This window comes from Chelonia mydas, chromosome 4, assembly GCF_015237465.2.
Source record: "Chelonia mydas isolate rCheMyd1 chromosome 4, rCheMyd1.pri.v2, whole genome shotgun sequence".
NCBI classification, from domain to species: Eukaryota; Metazoa; Chordata; order Testudines; family Cheloniidae; genus Chelonia; species Chelonia mydas.
In genome coordinates this window covers 21,989,759-22,008,503 of record NC_057852.1, presented here as the reverse complement: position 1 = coordinate 22,008,503, position 18,745 = coordinate 21,989,759, and the positions used below count along the sequence as shown (strand labels likewise).

Below are 18,745 nucleotides of genomic sequence, written 5' to 3'. Positions count from 1 at the left end.
ACTGCATTTGCATCGGTATGCATAGATTTTAAATATGGTTAGGTGACGTTTCATCCTGTAGAGGACCACATGAATTTTGTGAGGGTAAACAAAATAAACATATAGAACATTCCCTATAAGAGGATAACAGATGGTCTTGAGATAACCATATACATTTCTTCAGCCTAGAGACCACTACACTGCATTTTCCACACCTCTTGATTTAAAATATTTTTATTGTCAACTGAAGAACATCACTTATCCTTCATATGGCCATTTGTTAAAGAGGGAACATGGTAACATATATATTTGCACCTACAGAATTGCATGCATGCACAACAGGTGGCTGAAAGATTCAATGGCAGATTAGCTGTGGGACTGTGAAAGGTAATATACCAGTATTGAAGAGGAGAGTGAAGGCTACAAACATAATACTCACATTTGCCTTTTCCACACAGACTTGGAAGAGGCAAGGCTAAAGGAATTGAAATGGAAGTTCCAAACCGACAAATAGAATGTTCATACATACACTCTCTAAAGTGTTTACACCCATGTGCACAATCTCTAAGTAATTTCTTCCCTGTACTTAGGCATGTCCCTTATTACTGAAGAATGAAAAAAGATATCCTAAAATAGAAGTGCTCTGGTTGCTGGGTAGAGGCATGGAGAGACTCCCCTATGGAGAAGTGGTTGACAAGACTGACATTGTTTAGTTGAGAGAGAAGGTGAATAAGAGGAGACATGATAAAGGTATTCAAATTAATGAATGGCTTAGAGAAAATAGATAGAGCACTCCTATTCACCTTTTTACTAATGCAAGAACAAGGGACATTCAGTAAAGCTGAAAATACCCGTAAAACTGATAAGAGAAAATATTTTTAACACAACACATAAATAACCTGTGAAACTTATCCAGTCCAAGAATTTAGCAGGTTTTGTAAAGTCTTAAGTTGTTTAGATAGGGAATGAGAGCTTCCATTATGAGAGTGTGACATTAGGTAAGATAAACACATAAATAATATAAATCCACTGCTTCAGGCCATAAGCCAACCACTAACTGAGAGGGACTAGGAGGAACTTTGGGTCAGTTATTCTATAATTGTGCATGACAAGGAGCATTTGACACTAGCCACTATGGGAAACGAGATACTGGACTAGTTGGACCATTCATTGATCTGATTCCATACAGCAGATCATGTGTTCCTTTGCTACTTGCTCCATTTCTGGTCAGGCTTTGTTAGCCATTGTGACCTCCTGATCTAATTTTTTCTAAATATTACGCACCGCAAGTGGAACAACTAACCCAAAGAGTCAAGACCTCGAGGAATGAAAGTGGGAAATAGTCCGTTTTCTGAAGCAGCCATTTGTTCCATCCAAGTTTCAAACTTTCGTTCCTTTTAGGACTTCCTTCTCCTCCCCCTTTCTGACCCATTCTCCTTTAGAATGTGCATTTCAGCTTGTCATCTGTATTTGAAATTAATCTGGTACCGCACATGCCTCGGTTGCTGCTGACTGTAAAACCACTTATCTCAGAGCCCTCTTGAGTCATTGTGATACTTTTTATGGTACCTGATATCAGGAATGTAAATCTGCCTCAGAACAAAGTCACATACATCTTTGTTCACAGGTTGGGTAGTAGCTGAGTTTGTTTACTACTATATGCATTCCTTTTTGCCCTCATTTTTTCCCTTCTAAATCCCAGCAAGGCATAATGCTAATCCCACTGACTGTAAATCACCCAAATACTTCTTATTTTAGAAGGTCCGACTCTAAAGTTGTTAATTCTCCGTGATGGGAAGAGGGATAAGTAGAAGAATTATATGAGATTAATTTGACCAATGAGGGTGGGGAATCAAAGGATGCCCCTTTTGCACTGGACATTAGTTTCCGCATTTCACTGCCACGGGGCCTCAAAAGACCTTTCTGAAAACATTGGGCTGTGTTAAATTCAGGGAAATAGTTGGATTCTGGAATGCATATGACCCCAAATCATCAAAGTTTGATTCAAGGGCTCGTAGATTGTGGGTTTATTTTTTAACCTTAAACCTCTGTATTTTCTCTCTCTTTATTATTGGGTTCCTTGAGCAAAGCATTTTCAACACCAGGAAATGTCAAGGATAAGGCAATTTAGAAGACATTTGCTGCAGAGATTATGCAAGGGAACTGAAATTTACATTTTTTATATATATATATATATATATATATATATATATATATATATAATAGCCCTACCAAATTCACGGTCCGTTTCAGTCAATTTCACGGTCATGGGATTTTAAAAATAGTAAATTTCATGAATTCAGATATTTAAATCTGAAATTTCATGGTGGTGTAACTGTAGGGGTCCTGACCCAGCTCTGAAGGCAGCAGGGCAGAAGTAAGGGTGGCATGGTATGGTATTGCAAACCTTACCTCTGCGCTGCTGCTGGCAGGGCGCTGCCTTCAGAGCTGGGCACCTGGCCAACAGCCACTACTCTACAGCCACCCAGCTCTGAAGGCAGCATAGAAGTAAGGGTGGAAATACTACAACCCCCTACAGTAACCTTGTGACTCCCCCGACAACTCCCTTTTGGGTCAGGACCCGCAGTTTGAGAAACGCTGGTCTCCCTGGTGAAATCTGTGTAGTTTCGGGTAAAAATAGCCAAAAGACCAGATTTCACCGGGGAGACCAGATTTCACGGTCCATGACACATTTTTCACGGCCAAGAATTTGGTAGGGCCACCAGATTTCACGGTCCGTGACACATTTTTCACGGCCAAGAATTTGATAGGGCCCTACATATATATGTATAAACTAGTGGTAACACGATGTACACATGTCTTGTGGTTAAAAAAAATTTCACATCCATCACAGCTGAATCAGTGCATCTTCTCTGCATCTGTGGTCCTTTTGGGCTTTTCTGGAGTCTGGCCACAAGTGAAAGTTTGCCTTTTCCATCTCAGAACCCTATGGAAGGGCCATTGTGCGAATACCACCTACCATTCCTTCAGGAGTGACTTAACTTTCTGAGAGCAGCATCAGTCACTGAGGCAGAGGGGTGCAATTTTCACTCCCATACCAGTGAGGCGACATCTAGCTTTTGATGCATAAATAATGTAAAGCACTTTACACCCCAGTTGGTGCTGAATTGAGTATTCCCATTAATTCAGTAATGCAGAGGATATTGGGCCATACGGGGATTTTACAAGAGGACAGGAATACGGAAATGTAGCATGATGCAGTAAATGGAAGGGCTACATTTTTCAAAATTTACAAAATAAAAAGGCCTGATCTCTCTCATTGATATAAGATCGGGATCAGAGCCTGTATCTGCAGGAAGCAGATGATTCTATCGCTGTTTTCAGGCTCTTTCCAATGATTCATCACCCATTATTTGATGATTTTTCTAACTTTTTTATTTGACTTCAGAACTTCTTGTTAGAATTACTTGTACAAAGCACAACTCTTAGATCATCTAATCCTGTGGTGCTAAGTAGGAGCATGCAAACCAGATTAGTAAACTATCTGAACAGAGAATGTTAGACCCCTTATGGCATCTGGACAGAGTGATCACGGGATTGAGATGATTTTTTTTCAGTTTGTTCCAGTATGCTAATTGGCATTCCCAAAACAGATTTCCCTTTCTCACACCCTCAGTCTTCCGAGATGGTTACTTTTACCGTCAGCCGATTAATTCAACCCGTGGATGGGAGATTTATGAACAGTGCTAGTGTGAGAGTGACTGGGTGGCTCCTGGTGTGTCTCTATTTATTTATTTATTTAATTTATTTTAACATGAGAATAATTGAGCCTGGATGATTAATTATTAACACTTTTACAGCTGCAGTAGGCAAGACACAACTCAGAACAATAGTAAGATCTGAACCATGCCCCCATGAGATAAAAATTGGCTTTTAGCCATGATGCAGTGATTGAGGGTATCATAAAGCAGGGAGGGGATAAGGTGGGGAAGGATGAGGGGTCATAACAATATGATCGCCTTGTTAATCATTTACGGCATTTGCATATCTTGTGTATCAACTGATTCCTCCTGCATGTACCGTTCTGCAGCCCTGAGTTACCTCCTTTATACTTGGATATATTCAAGTCTGTTCAGTTCCAGCCCCAAAGGTTTGGACAGCAAAGGGGGAAGGTGCTGTCAGGTTTAGTGTCTCTTGGAATCAATGAGCAATGATGACTGGCCAGATTTAGGGCTTAGTTCTCCACTGCCTGGCACCTTGTGCAGTCATATACACACCTGTGCAGCGTGCTCCCATTCCAATCTGGTAGCATTTCATACTCCTTCTGCACTCACTTTGCACACAAGTAAAGGGTGATGGCGGGTGCCAGCCAGTGAAGAATCAGGCCCTCTCTGTAAAGGAGGGGAAAAGTTGAGAAGAATAGGGCTTTAAAAATTGTCCCATGTCTGTGGTGATCATTGAGTGCATTTAGAATAAGGAAAATTAAAGCTCACTTTCATTGAGTGGTTTCAATTGATTTCCAGAGCCCGTCCCAGCTTTCTCCTCCAGGCAACGAGACGGCTTAGACTCCGACGAAGCTCACCTGTCCCCTCAGGCCGGATGTCTAATTCGCCAGCTTCTGGATGAGGACAGCGATCCAATGCTGTCCCCTCGTTTCTATGCCTATGGGCAAAGCCAGCAGTACCTGGATGATACAGAAGTGCCTCCCTCCCCTCCCAACTCCCATTCATTCATGAGGTAGGTGGTGATTTCACAGCAGCCATCTGAGCTGCAGGCTTTGCTCCCAGCGCTGCCCAGTAGCAAAGGACTGCAGAGTGGTAATGAGCCGCATCTCGTTTACCAAGATAATGCCATGTAACCTGATGTGTGGGTGGGGCTGGTGATCCCCACCAACAGAAGCCTCCTCACTTTCTATTGCAGTGATTTCTAGTAGTGGCTTCCAGGTTCGTGCGTGGATCCCCAGGATACTTCTGTCACAATAAAGAGGTTGTCGCATCTTGCTACGGTGTGTCTGTCATTACGGAGAGGCAGTGCGATGCAGTGGACACCTGATTGGAGTCCCAGATCTGACACTGACTGTGTTGCTTTGGAAAAGTCAGTTAACTTTGTGTGCCCCAGGTTTCTCCATCTATGACATGGGAATAATGGTACTTACCCTCCTGTGTAAAAGGCTTTGAGGTCATCTGCAGGTAAAAAGCACTTGAAGTGCTAATGACAACGATGAGGTTCCCCAGGTCTTGGCCTGGTGAAAACTGTGTTGTGATGTCCTATATACTGGTTGATATGTATTTTAAGGGATTTATAATTTGGTCATAAAAACTTTCTCCCCACTGAGATCAGATCTGTGGTCTGAGATCAGATTTTTTTTTTTTTAAATGGAAATCATTCGGACCTGGGAGTATGACAAATGTGGTGGCAATTCTGGCAAAGAATGGCAAAACAAATGTAGACACTCCCACTATTTTTATTGCCAGTTCCACATGATATATATGTATTTATATTTTTAAATTCATTCTGAACAATAGCACATCACAGGCTATGCATTTTGGCCCAATTGTAGCTCATCCCAGGTGCTGTTAATCTTGTTTTAGCATGCGGGCTAAGGGTGGAGTAACTTGAACCACTCCAGAAGTATGAAATATCCTGGAAGTAGTGATGCAGGAGTGGCTCATCATTGACATTCAGGTGTTTTTATTCAGAGCTCCTGCTCTTTGGAAAATGTTTAAACTTTGGACAATGAATAATGCGAGACTATTCCCTCACCTCCATCTGGCTTCCTCGCCTCCCCCCGCCCCCTTTTTAACATTTAAGGTGTCTTCTGGATGGAGGGCCAGTTAGCAGTTCTCCATCACATCTCTGGAGTTGGCCAGCTAATCTTCAGGTCTTGTACCTCATTTTAGAGAGCAAGTTGGTGGGCCTGCTTTCTCCTAAATTTTCTGCTTACTTTCTTCTGAATCGTAGCAAACAGTCAACCTACTCACCTTCAGTCTTCTGCAAAGAGTCTAACACCCCATTTCTTGGTCTCACTGCTCCTGGATTCTAGCCCTTTAACTACCAATTACATCACGCCTGAATTTGGCTTCGTGATGTCCATGGGAGTTGAATGAACTTATAATCAGGTGTAATTGACCCTCTGTGCGTGCAGATGTATGTTGGCTGCTTACATAGGATCTAACTACATTCTGTGCTCCCTACAGGAGACGGAGTTCTTCTTTAGGATCTTGTGAGGATGACCGAGAGGATCTGACACCTGCACAGCTGACCCGGAGGATTCAGGGGCTTAAGAAAAAGATCAGGAAGTTTGAGGACAGATTTGAGGAGGAGAGGAAATACAGAGTAAGTTCTCCGCAAGTGAGCACATGTAAGCAAATGAATAGAGCCCAAGCTGACAAGATCTTCAGGGGAGATTTTCAGATACAGCCCGAGTACCTGGAAACAGAGGGAGGTGGAGCTGCCACACAACCAACGGAAAGCACGTATTCATGTGTTAGCACTGCCAAGTGAATTCCCTTCCAAAGCATTAGATGCTGGGAGTGCATGCAGGAAGTCATCTAAGAAACTGCTAGGATTTTTATTACGTGTTTAGTAAATATACCCAAAGCTGGTAACCATGTGAGAGAATGGCTAAGTTAAACCTCTTATTTATTGACAGTTGGGCTGATGGGATGCACATTTTGTTTTAGTGAGGTTCTCACTCTGGGGAAAGCAGTAACTCCAGGGTACTCATGTACTCGGGAGGGGAGGGGAATGCGCTCCTTGACTCTGGTTCCTGCACCCTTGCAAAGTGCTGCTGAGCAGCACACGTGAACAGTACTCCAGTCACTGCTGATGTTTTCTTCTGATGCACAGGAAGCTTTCTAACTAAGAAAAGATTCTCACACACACCCACATTTGCTAGTGATTTAAACTGAAAAGGTTAGTTCTGAAACAGTCTTGTCTGTGTTAGGAAAAGCTGGCATCAGACAGGAAGAGTGCCCTCCTGCCTTGTTTTGGAGCTGCTGCAGATGGCAGTGATGATTCAGTGTTTCTCCTTTACAATATAATATCTCGTACTTTCCACCTTCAGAGTGCTTTACACACATGAATTAACCCTTGCAACACCCTTGCATGAGAATTGTTATCCATGTTTTACAGAGGGAGAAACTGAGGCAAGAAGTTTTAAGAAAGTAATCCCAAGCCACAGAGGGAGTTAATAAATAGAATTGTGATGGGAAAGCAAAAGTTCTTGGCTCCCTCTGCTGTGCTGAAACCTCTGCTGACGACAATAAACCTGTTTATACAGATCTCGGTTTGAGGTTCTCTTTCCATTCCCTTCAGGATGATTCACTGTGGGTCTCTGTTCTCTTCCTCTAGCCTTCCCACAGTGACAAAGCAGCCAACCCAGAGGTGCTGAAATGGACAAACGAACTGGCAAAATTCCGGAAGCAGCTTAAAGGTGAGTGACTGCAGGGGGAAATGGCTTAGATTGACTTTGACCTATCTTGAAATGCTGCCTGGCGCTATTACCCAGTAACAGCAAACACTCTGTTTCTCCATCGCCACCAAAAAAAATCCATCTAGAGTCAAAACTGAAGAGATCGGAAGAGGATCTGGCTCCTGTGGTGCGCCAGCGGAGCAACACGCTCCCCAAGAGCTTCGGGTCGCAGCTTGAGAAGGAGGATGACAAGCAGCAAGACCTGTCGGATAAATCTGCAAAACCCGCGGTGGAGGTGACCTTGGACTCCATCCAGAAGAAGCTGCAAGAAAAGCGAGCAGAGACAAACCGGCCTGAGGACATTAAGGTACAGTGCACGCAGGTCAGGCTAGATGTCAGGACTTCAGATACAGTCCTGTAATGCTCAGCTGTCTGACAGCTTCTGAAACCCATGCAAGCCCTCCTTGCACACTGCTGTGTTTAGAATCTAGTGATATTCATATATGTATAACATACAGCATTTTTAAAGTAGTTTTACTTTTCACTGGAGCACTGTAACATCAATTTTTGTCAAATAATCTTGAACTACGATAGTACGCTGGTCTTGCTTAGTCTTTCTCTCTCTCTCTCTCGTTTTTCTGTGGCATCCCTCACCATAGGGTTGAAGTATGGAATTGATCATTTAGATTGTCAAAGAACCATCCGCACTGAATTTTGTAATGGATTCTGTTCTTTGCCTCTCCCAGGTTCCAAGAAGTGTTTGATGTGCTTTTGTTTGTGGGTTCCCCCTTCCCATGTTTGGGTTTCCCTATCTTCTGTTATGACGAGAAGGCTTAGGCAAATCACGTGGGTCTTTTTGCACTTTCTGAAGATGAGCATGCTTTGGCTTAGTCTGATCTTTCATGGTAGCTTATTCAAAGTCAGTCACCCTTGTCTGAGGGCACTTTATCTCCACTCTTAAGAATTTCATATCTGGCCTCGTTAGCTACATGGTTGTCTCTGAGGGTGATTGGCAGAGAAGCGGTCTCGGTCTGATGTAGCTAGTTCCTGAAACGTTGATAGCCTCGTACATTTAGGCCTTGAGTTCGCTGACATGCCAACTAAGCAAAACCTTTTTTGAAAAATAAAAATATAATCCCTGACGAATGCTTTTAGAAAAGGTGCAGACAGAATTCTCTCATCGCTTTGAATTTGCAGGACAAAAAGCAGCAAGTTGAGAGATTTAAAAAGAGTCTGTGGTTGTTCTGTGGGGCCTACTGTAATATTGGGTGCGGTGATGGAACAAGTGATGGAATATATGGTGTTGGATTCGAAGGGCAAGTGTCTCGTGAAAGACTTACACTATTATGTCCTCTTACATCAAAATAAACAATAAACCTTAATGATTATATAGCACTTTACATTTTCAAAGCACTGTAAAAACTAATTAATCCCCTTGATAAACACACAAACCCTTACCCCTGAAATCTAAATGTCATTTAGCTGTAATTTGTTTCCATAGCACATAACATGGGCCCTTTATGGTAATGATTTTTTAAAGTGCATCACAGGATAAGGGACTCGGGAAGTAGTGGCAAGTATTGCAGTCTTTATTGCAAAATCATGTGGCTTATTTTTTCAAACTACAGTATGAATGCAGATAAGGCTAAAGCTCAGTGTTCTTGGAGTGCAGAAATATGACTCTTTTTCTCTTCCCCCTCCCTCCATCTTTTATCTAGGACATGACTAGAGATGAGATAGCAGCTGAGAAAGTGGCTCTTCAGAAAGCACTCTTGTATTATGAAAGCATTCATGGAAGACCGGTACGTACAGCAGCACACATGTAAAATAGTTGCTTGACTTGTCTTTGCCTGTCATAATTAACCTCCCGCCACCTTATAAGTATACTAACACCCATGCTAGTGGGGGGAAAGCACAATGATTTTGCTAATCAGTCCCAGCCCCTTTACTCAGTGCAATCACTCATCTGGTGAGAAGTGCTTTTAGACTTGCATTAACTGCTAGGTTTAGTGTATATCAGAGCAACAGGCTCTTAATTATGATTGGTATCCCTGAGCTTTGCACTGGTGGAAGCTGGCTGGATGTAAAGAGAAACTCATTTGGGATGTTGATAATGTGAGGGAGAGTAAATTCATTTATCACCTTTTTGAGACTGTTGTAACAATCATTTAAACAGCGCACACCTCTGGTAAATACTAACGTTTTCTCGTTCCACTTCGCCTGTCTTCTGCTGCCAATGTATCAGAAGGTGCCAAGTTGGCAAATTCTCTTTCCCCTTCAGTGTGCTGATGCTTTGGAGTCCCTGATCCCTTCTTTTCCCTCATGCCTGAAATATTTGCTTCTCAGCCCATTGTTCTAAAATTATTTATTTTAATTTCCCCCTCTCATCACCATCTAGATGGCTACCCAAAGGCCACATGATTATTACTGCCTACACTCAGCCATCTAGGTAGTAGACTTTTATTACTGTGTAAGGCACAGCAACAAAACCATTCCAGGGAGGTGATTTGTCCTTCCTGTCTCCTCTCTGAGTCTAGCTTCTGCTCTTACAGTGTTGTAAATCGGGTAATCCCCCACTGAAGTTAATGAACGTACACCCGTGTAAAACCAGTGTGACAGCACAATCTGGCCTATTGTTATGCTAATAAAAAACAAAGAAAAATATATTATAACTGCTTCTTAATTTTTTTAAATAAGCTACTTTTACAACCCAGCAAAACTGAACCCAGTAGCCAGGGAGGCTGCAGCTGACCAGCTTTCCTGTTTCCAGCTACTGGCATTGCTGCAGTGGAAAAGTACTGAGAGATCCAGGATAATGTGGATAGTTGGGCCACTTAAAAAAAAAATTAAACAATAAAAATCAGTGGAGCTCAGATTTATTGTGTAACTGGGTCTGCACCAGTGTCAGATGAACCTGCAGAGGTAGAGACTAAACAGCTGTAGTTAAACCAGAGAGTCTATTTTTGCAGAATTCCTAGAGCCACTCTAACGAAGCAAGAAATGGTCCGTTCTTCATTAGCTGCTGTTCGCCACATGGCGTGGGGCCCGAAATTTCGACCAAAGGCTCTGTTATGCTAGCTGCTTTTTCATAGAATCGTAAGATTGGAAGGGACCTCGAGAGATCATGTAGTCCAGTCTCCTAACTCAGGGCAGGATTAAGTGTTGTCTAGACCATCCATGGCAGGTGTTTATCTAACCTCCTCTTACAAGTCTCCTTTGAGTGAGATTCCACAACCTCCCTAAGTAATTTATTCCAGTGCTTAACCACCCTGACAGTTAGGAAGCTTTTCCTAATATCCAACCTAAACTGCCTTTGCTGCAATTTATGCCATTAATCCTCAGAGGCTAAGAAGAACAGTTTTTCTCCCTCCTCCATGTAACAGCCTTTTACGTTCTTGAAAACTGTTGTTATGTCCCTTCTGTGTTCTCTTTTCCAAACTAAAAATCCAATTTGTTCAATCTTCCCTCATAGGTCATGTTTTCTAGACCTTTAATCATTTTTGTTGCTCTTATCCGGACTTTCTTCAATTTGTCCACATCTTTCCTGAAATGTGGTGCCCAGAACGGGACACAATGCTCCAGTTGAGGCCGAATCAGCGCAGAATAGAGCGGAAGAATTATTTCTTGTATCTTGCTTACAACCCTCCTGCTAATACATCCCAGAATGATGTTTGCTTTTTGTTTTGCAACAGTTAACACTATTGACTCATATTTAGCTTGTGATCCACTATGACCTACAGATCCCTTTCCACAGGACTCCTTCCTAGGCAGTCATTTCTCATTTTGTATGTGAGCAACTGATTGCTCCTTCCTAAGTGGAGTACTTTGCATTTGTCCTTATTGAATTTCATTCTGTTTACATTTCTCCAGTTTGTCCAGATCATTTTGAATTTTAATCCTATCCTTCAAAGCACTTGCAACCCCTCCCAGCTTGGTATCGTCCATAAACTTTATAAGTATACTCTGTACGCCATTATCTAAATCACTGATGAAAATATTCAGATATACAGATAGGAACCACACTGTGATGGGTTCGATCACAGAAACCCCTTTGCGACTGCCACCTGATGTGCCTAGACTACCTCTGAGCCTGTTTTCCCTGCCAGCTTGAGATTTTAGTGCCTCGCCTGTTTGAGCCAGACACGCTAGCCTGCTGCAAACACAGATCCAAGTCTGAACCTCGTCCCCCACAAGCTGCAGGCTTAACTGAAAACAGCTTAAGAAGTGCTCCTGTCTCCTGCACTCAGATACCCAACTCCCAATGAGGTCCAAACCCCAAATAAATCCGTTTTACCCTGTATAAAGCTTATACAAGATAAACTCATAAATTGTTCGCCCTCTGTAACACTGATAGAGAGATATGCACAGCTGTTTGCCACCCCCCCCCCGCTCCCCCCCCCCCCCCCCCCCCCGGCCAGGTATTAATACATACTCTGGCTTAATTACTAAGTAAAAAGTGATTTATACAAAAAGTAGGATTTAAGTGGTTCCAAGTAATAACAGACAGAACAAAGTGAATTATCAAGCAAAATAAAATAAAACACGTAAGTCGAAGCCTCATACAGTAAGAAAACTGAATACAGATAAAATCTCACCCTCAGAGATGTTTCAATAAGTTTCTATCATAGACTGGACGCCTTCCTAGTCTGGGCTCAATCCTTTCCCCTGGTACAGTCCTTGTTCCAGCTCAGGTGGTAGCTAGGGGATTTCTCATGACTGCAGCCCCCTTTGTTCTGTTCCACCCCCTTATATAGCTTTTGCACAAGGCGGGAATCCTTTCTCCCTCTCTGGGTTCCCACCCCTCCTTCTAAATGGAAAAGCACCAGGTTAAAGATGGATTCCAGTTCAGGTGACACGATCACATGTCACTGTAGGACTTCATTACCCACTTGCCAGCACATAGGTATGCAGGAAGACTTACAAGTAAACAGAGCCATCTGCAGTCAATTGTCATGATTAATGGGAACCATCAAAATTCCAAACCACCATTAATGGCCCACACTTTGCATAATTACAATAGGACCTCAGAGTTATATTTTATATTTCTAGTTTCAGATACAAGAGTGATACATACATACAAATAGGATGAGCGCACTCAGTAGATTATAAGCTTTATAATGATACCCTTACAAGAGACCTTTTGCATGAAGCATATTCCAGTTACAATTACATTCACACTCATTATATGATTTTATGAAAATATGCTAGATTGCAGCCACATCCTGAAGACCCTCTAGTGACAGGTAAGGAGCCTCCATTTCCTCAGTGCGCTTAGGGATTCTTTTTCCCAGTCCAAACCTTATATTTATTTATTTATTTATTTACAAAACATGGGAGTTTATCCTCTTTGAAGTGGCATTAACTGACGGTTCGGTTCTCTGCCTCAACAGGCACCTTTCCATGTCGTTTCCTAACCCTTAAGGACAGCATGGTCCAATGGAAAAGCAGTTCCAGGGCATTCTGCCCATTTTTAGGTCCCAACATAGCCTAGGCAGGGAGGATATGATCCTGATTCACCACTGCATTACTTCATTTTGTGCCCTCGTAACACCATTAAAACCATCTAGTTACAGACAATACTCCACAGTTTACAAGGCAACACTGACTGCACTAGCTAACGAATGTAATCTCAGCAGCATGAAACCCAGGGAAGACCATGGTGAACCTAGACTTGTGAATGCTGTAAATGGGTGGTGTATCTTTGGGCTCCATACTGCTGGCTACATTCCTCCCTTCTATCCAAAACATCCAACCAACCCCACAAAACACCACCTTTAGAAAAAAAAAAGAAACCTATCCTGAAAAGAATCAACCTAAAACAAAACAGCAAAAAAGGAAAATGATAAAATCTAAAATATCCGAAGTACACACCCTACCCCAAGCAGAGTTTTTATGCTAGGGACTTTTCTGTTGCTATCAGTTTTACATGGAAGGTGCTCAGATACTACAGTGATGAGCAGCACTTTAAAAGTCGATAGAAATGACATCAAAATCAGTTAAAGAGCCCTTATAATGTAAACTTAGAGCAAAGATACAATGGAAGAACAGAGCTAGGATGTGGTGAATAAAATGAAGAGGATAAACTATATGGTCATGTGAAATATTCTACTTGCTGTTTTCCAGTCTCACCCACGAGATATTAAAGATACAGAAACCCATTTAATCAAACGATTCTGTAAAAGTGTAGAGCACCACTTTTAGCTAGTGTAGGTTTAAATCTCCCCCTCTCCTCTCCTCCATTCTCCCCAGTCATTAAAAGGGATTTTTACTCCCTAGCGTTTTTCCAGAAGATGAGCTGGAGAGTAAAATGAGCAATTCTGTGCTAACAACTTGCAGGCATCTTAGGGAAGAAAGTGCAGAGGCAGAGGAGAGTCATTGCACTGTCATTTTACATAAGGTCTGTAGATCAGCATGCTTGGGGAGGAACCTGCAAGGGAAGGCAGTCAGTCATCACAGCTCCTTTCGCTTGTTCCTAGGTCAAAATTATCACCCAGTTCCGGGATCCCAGGCACAAGAATGTGGGTATGAGCCCTGTGCTTTTGGCCACAAGTACAGAAGTGGCCACAGATGCAGACTGCCTAGTGTGTAGGGATCTTGTGATGAGAACAAATGAATAGTAGTTTGAGCCTAAATGTCTTAACCTCCATTTAGCCACATTACAAAAGCACCACACAGCTGGAAGTTAGGCCAAGGATTGGAAGAGCAGGGCTAAAGGTATATTGGCAGGTCAGAGTGGCAAAGTTCACGCTATACTAATCTCAGGACCATTGCCGTCAGCACATCACTCTTTTGAACCCAGATAAATGAGGGTGCAGGAGCATACATTACAGACTAGAGTATCTGCTGCCAGCCTCATGGTCCCATTCTTTCTTGCTTTTCAGGTAACAAAAAATGAGCGCCAGGTGATGAAGCCCTTGTATGACAGGTACCGGTTGGTCAAACAGATCCTCTCCAGGGCCAACACCATCCCTGTTATTGTGAGTACAGCACTTCTCTAGGGGGGGTTGCTTTGGTTTGGTGAGGGAGCTTTTTTGGCGGGAGGAGGACAGGAGAATCACACCTCTGCACTCCGCACAGTTACAGAGGCCCAACCTCTCCCATCACCAAAGAACCGAGTACCTGAACGACTGCAAGTCAATTATACCACAGCAACTGGGACTAGTGAAGAACTGGTCAAGGACTCCAATGCCCATGGATGTTGAGCACTTTTCACCTTGTGGTGCTCCTCCTTCCATTGGGTTGCTGTTGATTTGTCATTACATGGTTTTTGGCTAAGGCCTCACCTCCTTTTTCACTCAACATCATAGATTCAGTGTTGGTCACTTAAGTTGGCAGGAATGGAGACTTGTGTCTTGCCCACGCTGCTGAGGAGCTCAACTACACCAGCAGCCAGACTGCCCAGTTTGTCTGAAGGAGAGGACAGGACGGGACAGGCAGTCTCCCAATCCTCAACACTTACTAGCAGAATACACAAATGGCTGCTACTTTCTAAATTGATGCAAGGAGTGCTACCACTTCCATGGAATCCCACACATCTGTCCTGCAGGGTCATTGTCATCAGTTCCATTTACATGTTTTTGTCTTTAGTGGCCCAAATTTGAAGCTGCTTATGTCACACAACTGGTATTGCCCTCGTCACTGACCCTAAAATTATTGTACTATAAAACATATACGCACACTCATTTCACCCTGCCAGTGAAAGTAAGCTGATTTATATCGGTTTCTGCCTGCTGTTTGTTTCACAAATGATCCTGTGTCCTTTCTCTACTGCCAGGCCATGCTTGCGTTTTGGCAGTTGTTTTAACAGAGCATCTGTTCAGAAGAACAGACTGGCAAAGTGTTACTCAGAGCAGTCAGACACACTGGCGAGCACACTTTTCTGGACGTTCTTGGCATGCCCTGCTCCGTTTAAAAAAAAAAAAACAAAAAAAACCAACTCCTGGAATCATTACTGTGAATAGTCCCCTGTGTGAATGAGGTACGTAAGGCTAGCAAGTAGAAGGAAGCCATCCAACCCAGTGCCACCTCTTGGCAGTTTAGAGCCAGCTTCTCCAAGGAGCTCAGTTCCCTTTCAGGCATCAAAATTGAAATGGCCAGAATTTCAAAAGTGCTCAGTCAGCCCCCAGCAGCTGCCATTGAGAACAACAGTACATGTCTTTCCCCTTCCCCCACCCCTCTGAGAACAGTGAGAGCTCCTGGGGGCAGAGCACCTTTGCAAATACGGCCGTGTCAATTAGGTGCCTAAATGAGAACTGAGTTATTGAAAGTCTGGCCTCGGTTGTGAGTGCTGAGCGCTTTCAAAAATTGGCCCAATGGAGTTTTGCAGGGCATACAGAGCCACATGTTGTCTTTATACATCTATGGGGTTGCTTTTGTTGATGTTTTTTCCTTAAAGCATTTATTTTCCCGCTCACGCACAGCTGGCCCTTCCATGCATCGTGTTCTGTTTGCACGCCCTTGGCACCGATGTCCATTGCTCAGCAGCGACTTGAAAAAAAAAACCCTCTCTCTGCTTCAAGGTTTTCGCCAGGAGTTTTTTCTTTTTAAGCAGCCGTTTTCTTCCGATGGTCTGGATGAGCTAAAAGAGTCATGGAGATGAGAGGAGAGCAAGAGAACAGGTGGTGGAGGAGAAAGGGGTTCACAATGTAACCTACTTGTTAACACCTGTCACAGGGTTCCCCCTCCAGCAAGCGGAGAAGCCCTTTGCTGCAGCCAATTATCGAGGGTGAAACAGCTTCCTTCTTCAAGGAGATAAAGGTGAAGACCTCCAGCTGCTAACTAATTGCTCAGTCTGCATCAGTTTCCCCTTCCCGCCAATGACGGATTGATTGATTGATTGATTTTGTTCGTTTAGTATTGATTCTTTGCAGTGTCTCCAAAAACATAGAAATCAGTAGCTGCTTAAGCCAAGCCAGTTTTGAACAAATCCCTCCTTTCCGTTGCTGCAGATCAGCCTACAATATTTCCTTGGCTTTGTGTTTTCCCTCTCCGCACGTATTTTACTTGATAAAAACTTCACGATTGTTGGTTGCACCTCTCCTTTCTTTTTCTTTTGAGTATTCCTCACCAGTTTTTTGCTGTTCTTTTCCTCACACCAAAGCTCTGAGGCTTTTCTGCCACACCATGGCTAGGTTGGGCTTTCCCAGAACACGAATAGGGTCTTGGCTCACACACACGTATAGGTTATGGAAATTTACCCACACCTGTTCATCTCCTGGCTGTGTCCAGTTCTTACTTTACACTTGAAACGACACTTCTGGAAGCAGAGTGAGTACAGCTTAGTTACGTTAGTGAATATTTGATCTGCTTGGTTTGGCTGGATTTTTTTTTCACTCTCTGCTGCCATGAGTTGGTATTTCCCAGCATTAAGCACTGATGTGAAAACATTGGGCCAGATTCATTACTGGCCTAACTGCATGTGCCTTAAATAGTTAACGCACTAGGGATTAATTTGGTCCATATTACTTTTGTCCAAGAAAGTCCAATCACCAGCTCCAAGGGGCTTAGCATATGACACAATTATCTGCATGCTTTTTATTTCCATCACAGTATGAACAAGAGAAATGTACAGCAGTACATTCTGATTTCATACCCCCTCTGCCCATTTGTCTGTTAACCATCCAAAACTGGGTAATATTGCAGATACCATGAGCTAAATATTCTTTGGTTATATTATTGCAGGCTAAATATTAATTGCATATATGAAGTACATATTAATTAAGGTGAAGCTACAATATCATACTTGTTAAGTGGCTGTGTGTTTACATAGCAGCTTATCCCTCAGTGAATTGTTCTTAATATTTAATAGATAATTGCTGAACCAACCTTGAATTAAGGGCCATATTCTTTTAAAATGTCCTCTAATTTTGCACCACCAACTGTGTGCTGTGATTTCTTCCCCACTCAAGGTGTGATTGCAATACGTGTAGATGTACCCAGGCTAGCTTTAATCTACCTAGCATGAGTACCAGCGGTAGGGAAGTCGTGGCTGTCTGCCCAAGGGCTTGTCTACACTTAACACGCTCCAGCAGCAGAGCCGTGCCGCTCAGCTGGGTTGCGGGAGCACTTCAGTGTAGACAGTACCTACCCCGATGAGAGGGGTTGTCCTATTGGCATAGATAGTCCACTTCCCTGAGAGGCCGTAGCCAGGTCAATTCATTGGAAAGTTTGTTCTCTGGGAAAACTGATGCACTACAGTACTGGGTTGAAAATTGTATGTTTTAGAATGTTTTAAGGTGCTGGGGGCTCCAAATAGATGCCCGCAAAGGTGAAAAAATAATTAAAAATAAATTGATTGCAGATGTAAATAGTCACCTGTAGCCAATCAGACTGTAACTGCATAAGTGAATTGATTGTGGGGACAAAATTAGAGGCCAGGTCGAGGCCCATTTAAAATCATACTCCTACACGTCTGTCTGAGGCATTTCCAGTTGAATTCTTACTAAGGAGCCTCCTGATTCGCCCCCTTCAGTTCAAGGAGCTTAAATCTTTGCAGATGATCTGTGACCATAAATTGGAATCCGAGGCACTAACGCCCCGGACAAGTGACAGTTCTGTGCTGTGTCTGATGGTGTCTTGTCATCCCTCTGGTTCCAGTTGACAAAAGCTTGTTACCATGGTTTTGAATTGCTCCTTGACAGTTGTGGCAGCGAGTGCAGTGCGGTTCGAACTGGAACAAGCCACTTGAACCAGCCCCACTGGGATAGACTTCAGTGACTTATAATATCCACCACCCTCTGGAGGGGGAGGGGCCCGAAGTAATCAGTTTTAAAATTTCTCTCCCTATGGCAAAGGAGAGTAGCAAATACTCCCGGACATCTGAGCAGGATCTGTTGTTGCCTTCCCCATTCTTCATTGCTTTTATCATAGCACTTAGGGCTAGTATGCACAGCACCCTGTACCTGGATACAAAAACCCATGCACTGCTCTCTGAATTAGCCAGCAGGATAAGGTGTGAGAACAGTACACAACGGAAGGCACTGGAAGTCATTCTTCCTTGGCCTAAGTTTTATAACTGGCAGTGAAGCTGTGTCATGGTCTGTCTCTAGAAAAGCTTTAAAATCTAATCATCAATCAAAAATCATGTTATCTTTTACCTGTTCCCTGCTGTTTTCCTTCAGATGTTTTTAGGTTTCTGTTTTTATTTCATTTCTCCCTTGCTAGCCAGTGGGTGCTCAATCTGTCGTAATTCTCAGTCTGTGGCTTCATATCACATTTCCATGGGAAAGGCCACGGACCTCATAAATACATGATTACAGGCCAAATCCAGACCTGGTATACACTCGGCCATTTACACATCATTGACCTCAGTGGGTTCTGACCTGAGTACACAAGCTCTGAATCTGCCTCTGTTGCTTCCTTTCTGAATGAAGCAGAAGGAGATCTAGGTTC

At 43.0% G+C, this 18,745-nt stretch overlaps 1 protein-coding gene across 14 annotated transcripts in view; it reads left to right on the top strand.

Moving 5' to 3' along the window:
- The window catches only part of FAM13A (family with sequence similarity 13 member A), a 194,422-nt gene that overhangs the window by 164,459 nt on the left and 11,218 nt on the right, over positions 1–18,745 (top strand). For 10 of the 14 annotated variants that reach the window (XM_043545143.1, XM_037896862.2, XM_043545140.1 and 7 more), the window contains 7 exons: positions 4,464–4,677; positions 6,138–6,276; positions 7,294–7,375; positions 7,501–7,721; positions 9,073–9,156; positions 14,236–14,331; positions 16,028–16,111. In XM_043545143.1, the coding sequence (XP_043401078.1) occupies positions 4,464–4,677; positions 6,138–6,276; positions 7,294–7,375; positions 7,501–7,721; positions 9,073–9,156; positions 14,236–14,331; positions 16,028–16,111 (920 nt within the window). The other 4 variants (XM_043545142.1, XM_043545146.1, XM_043545147.1 and 1 more) reach the window with 2 other exon arrangements.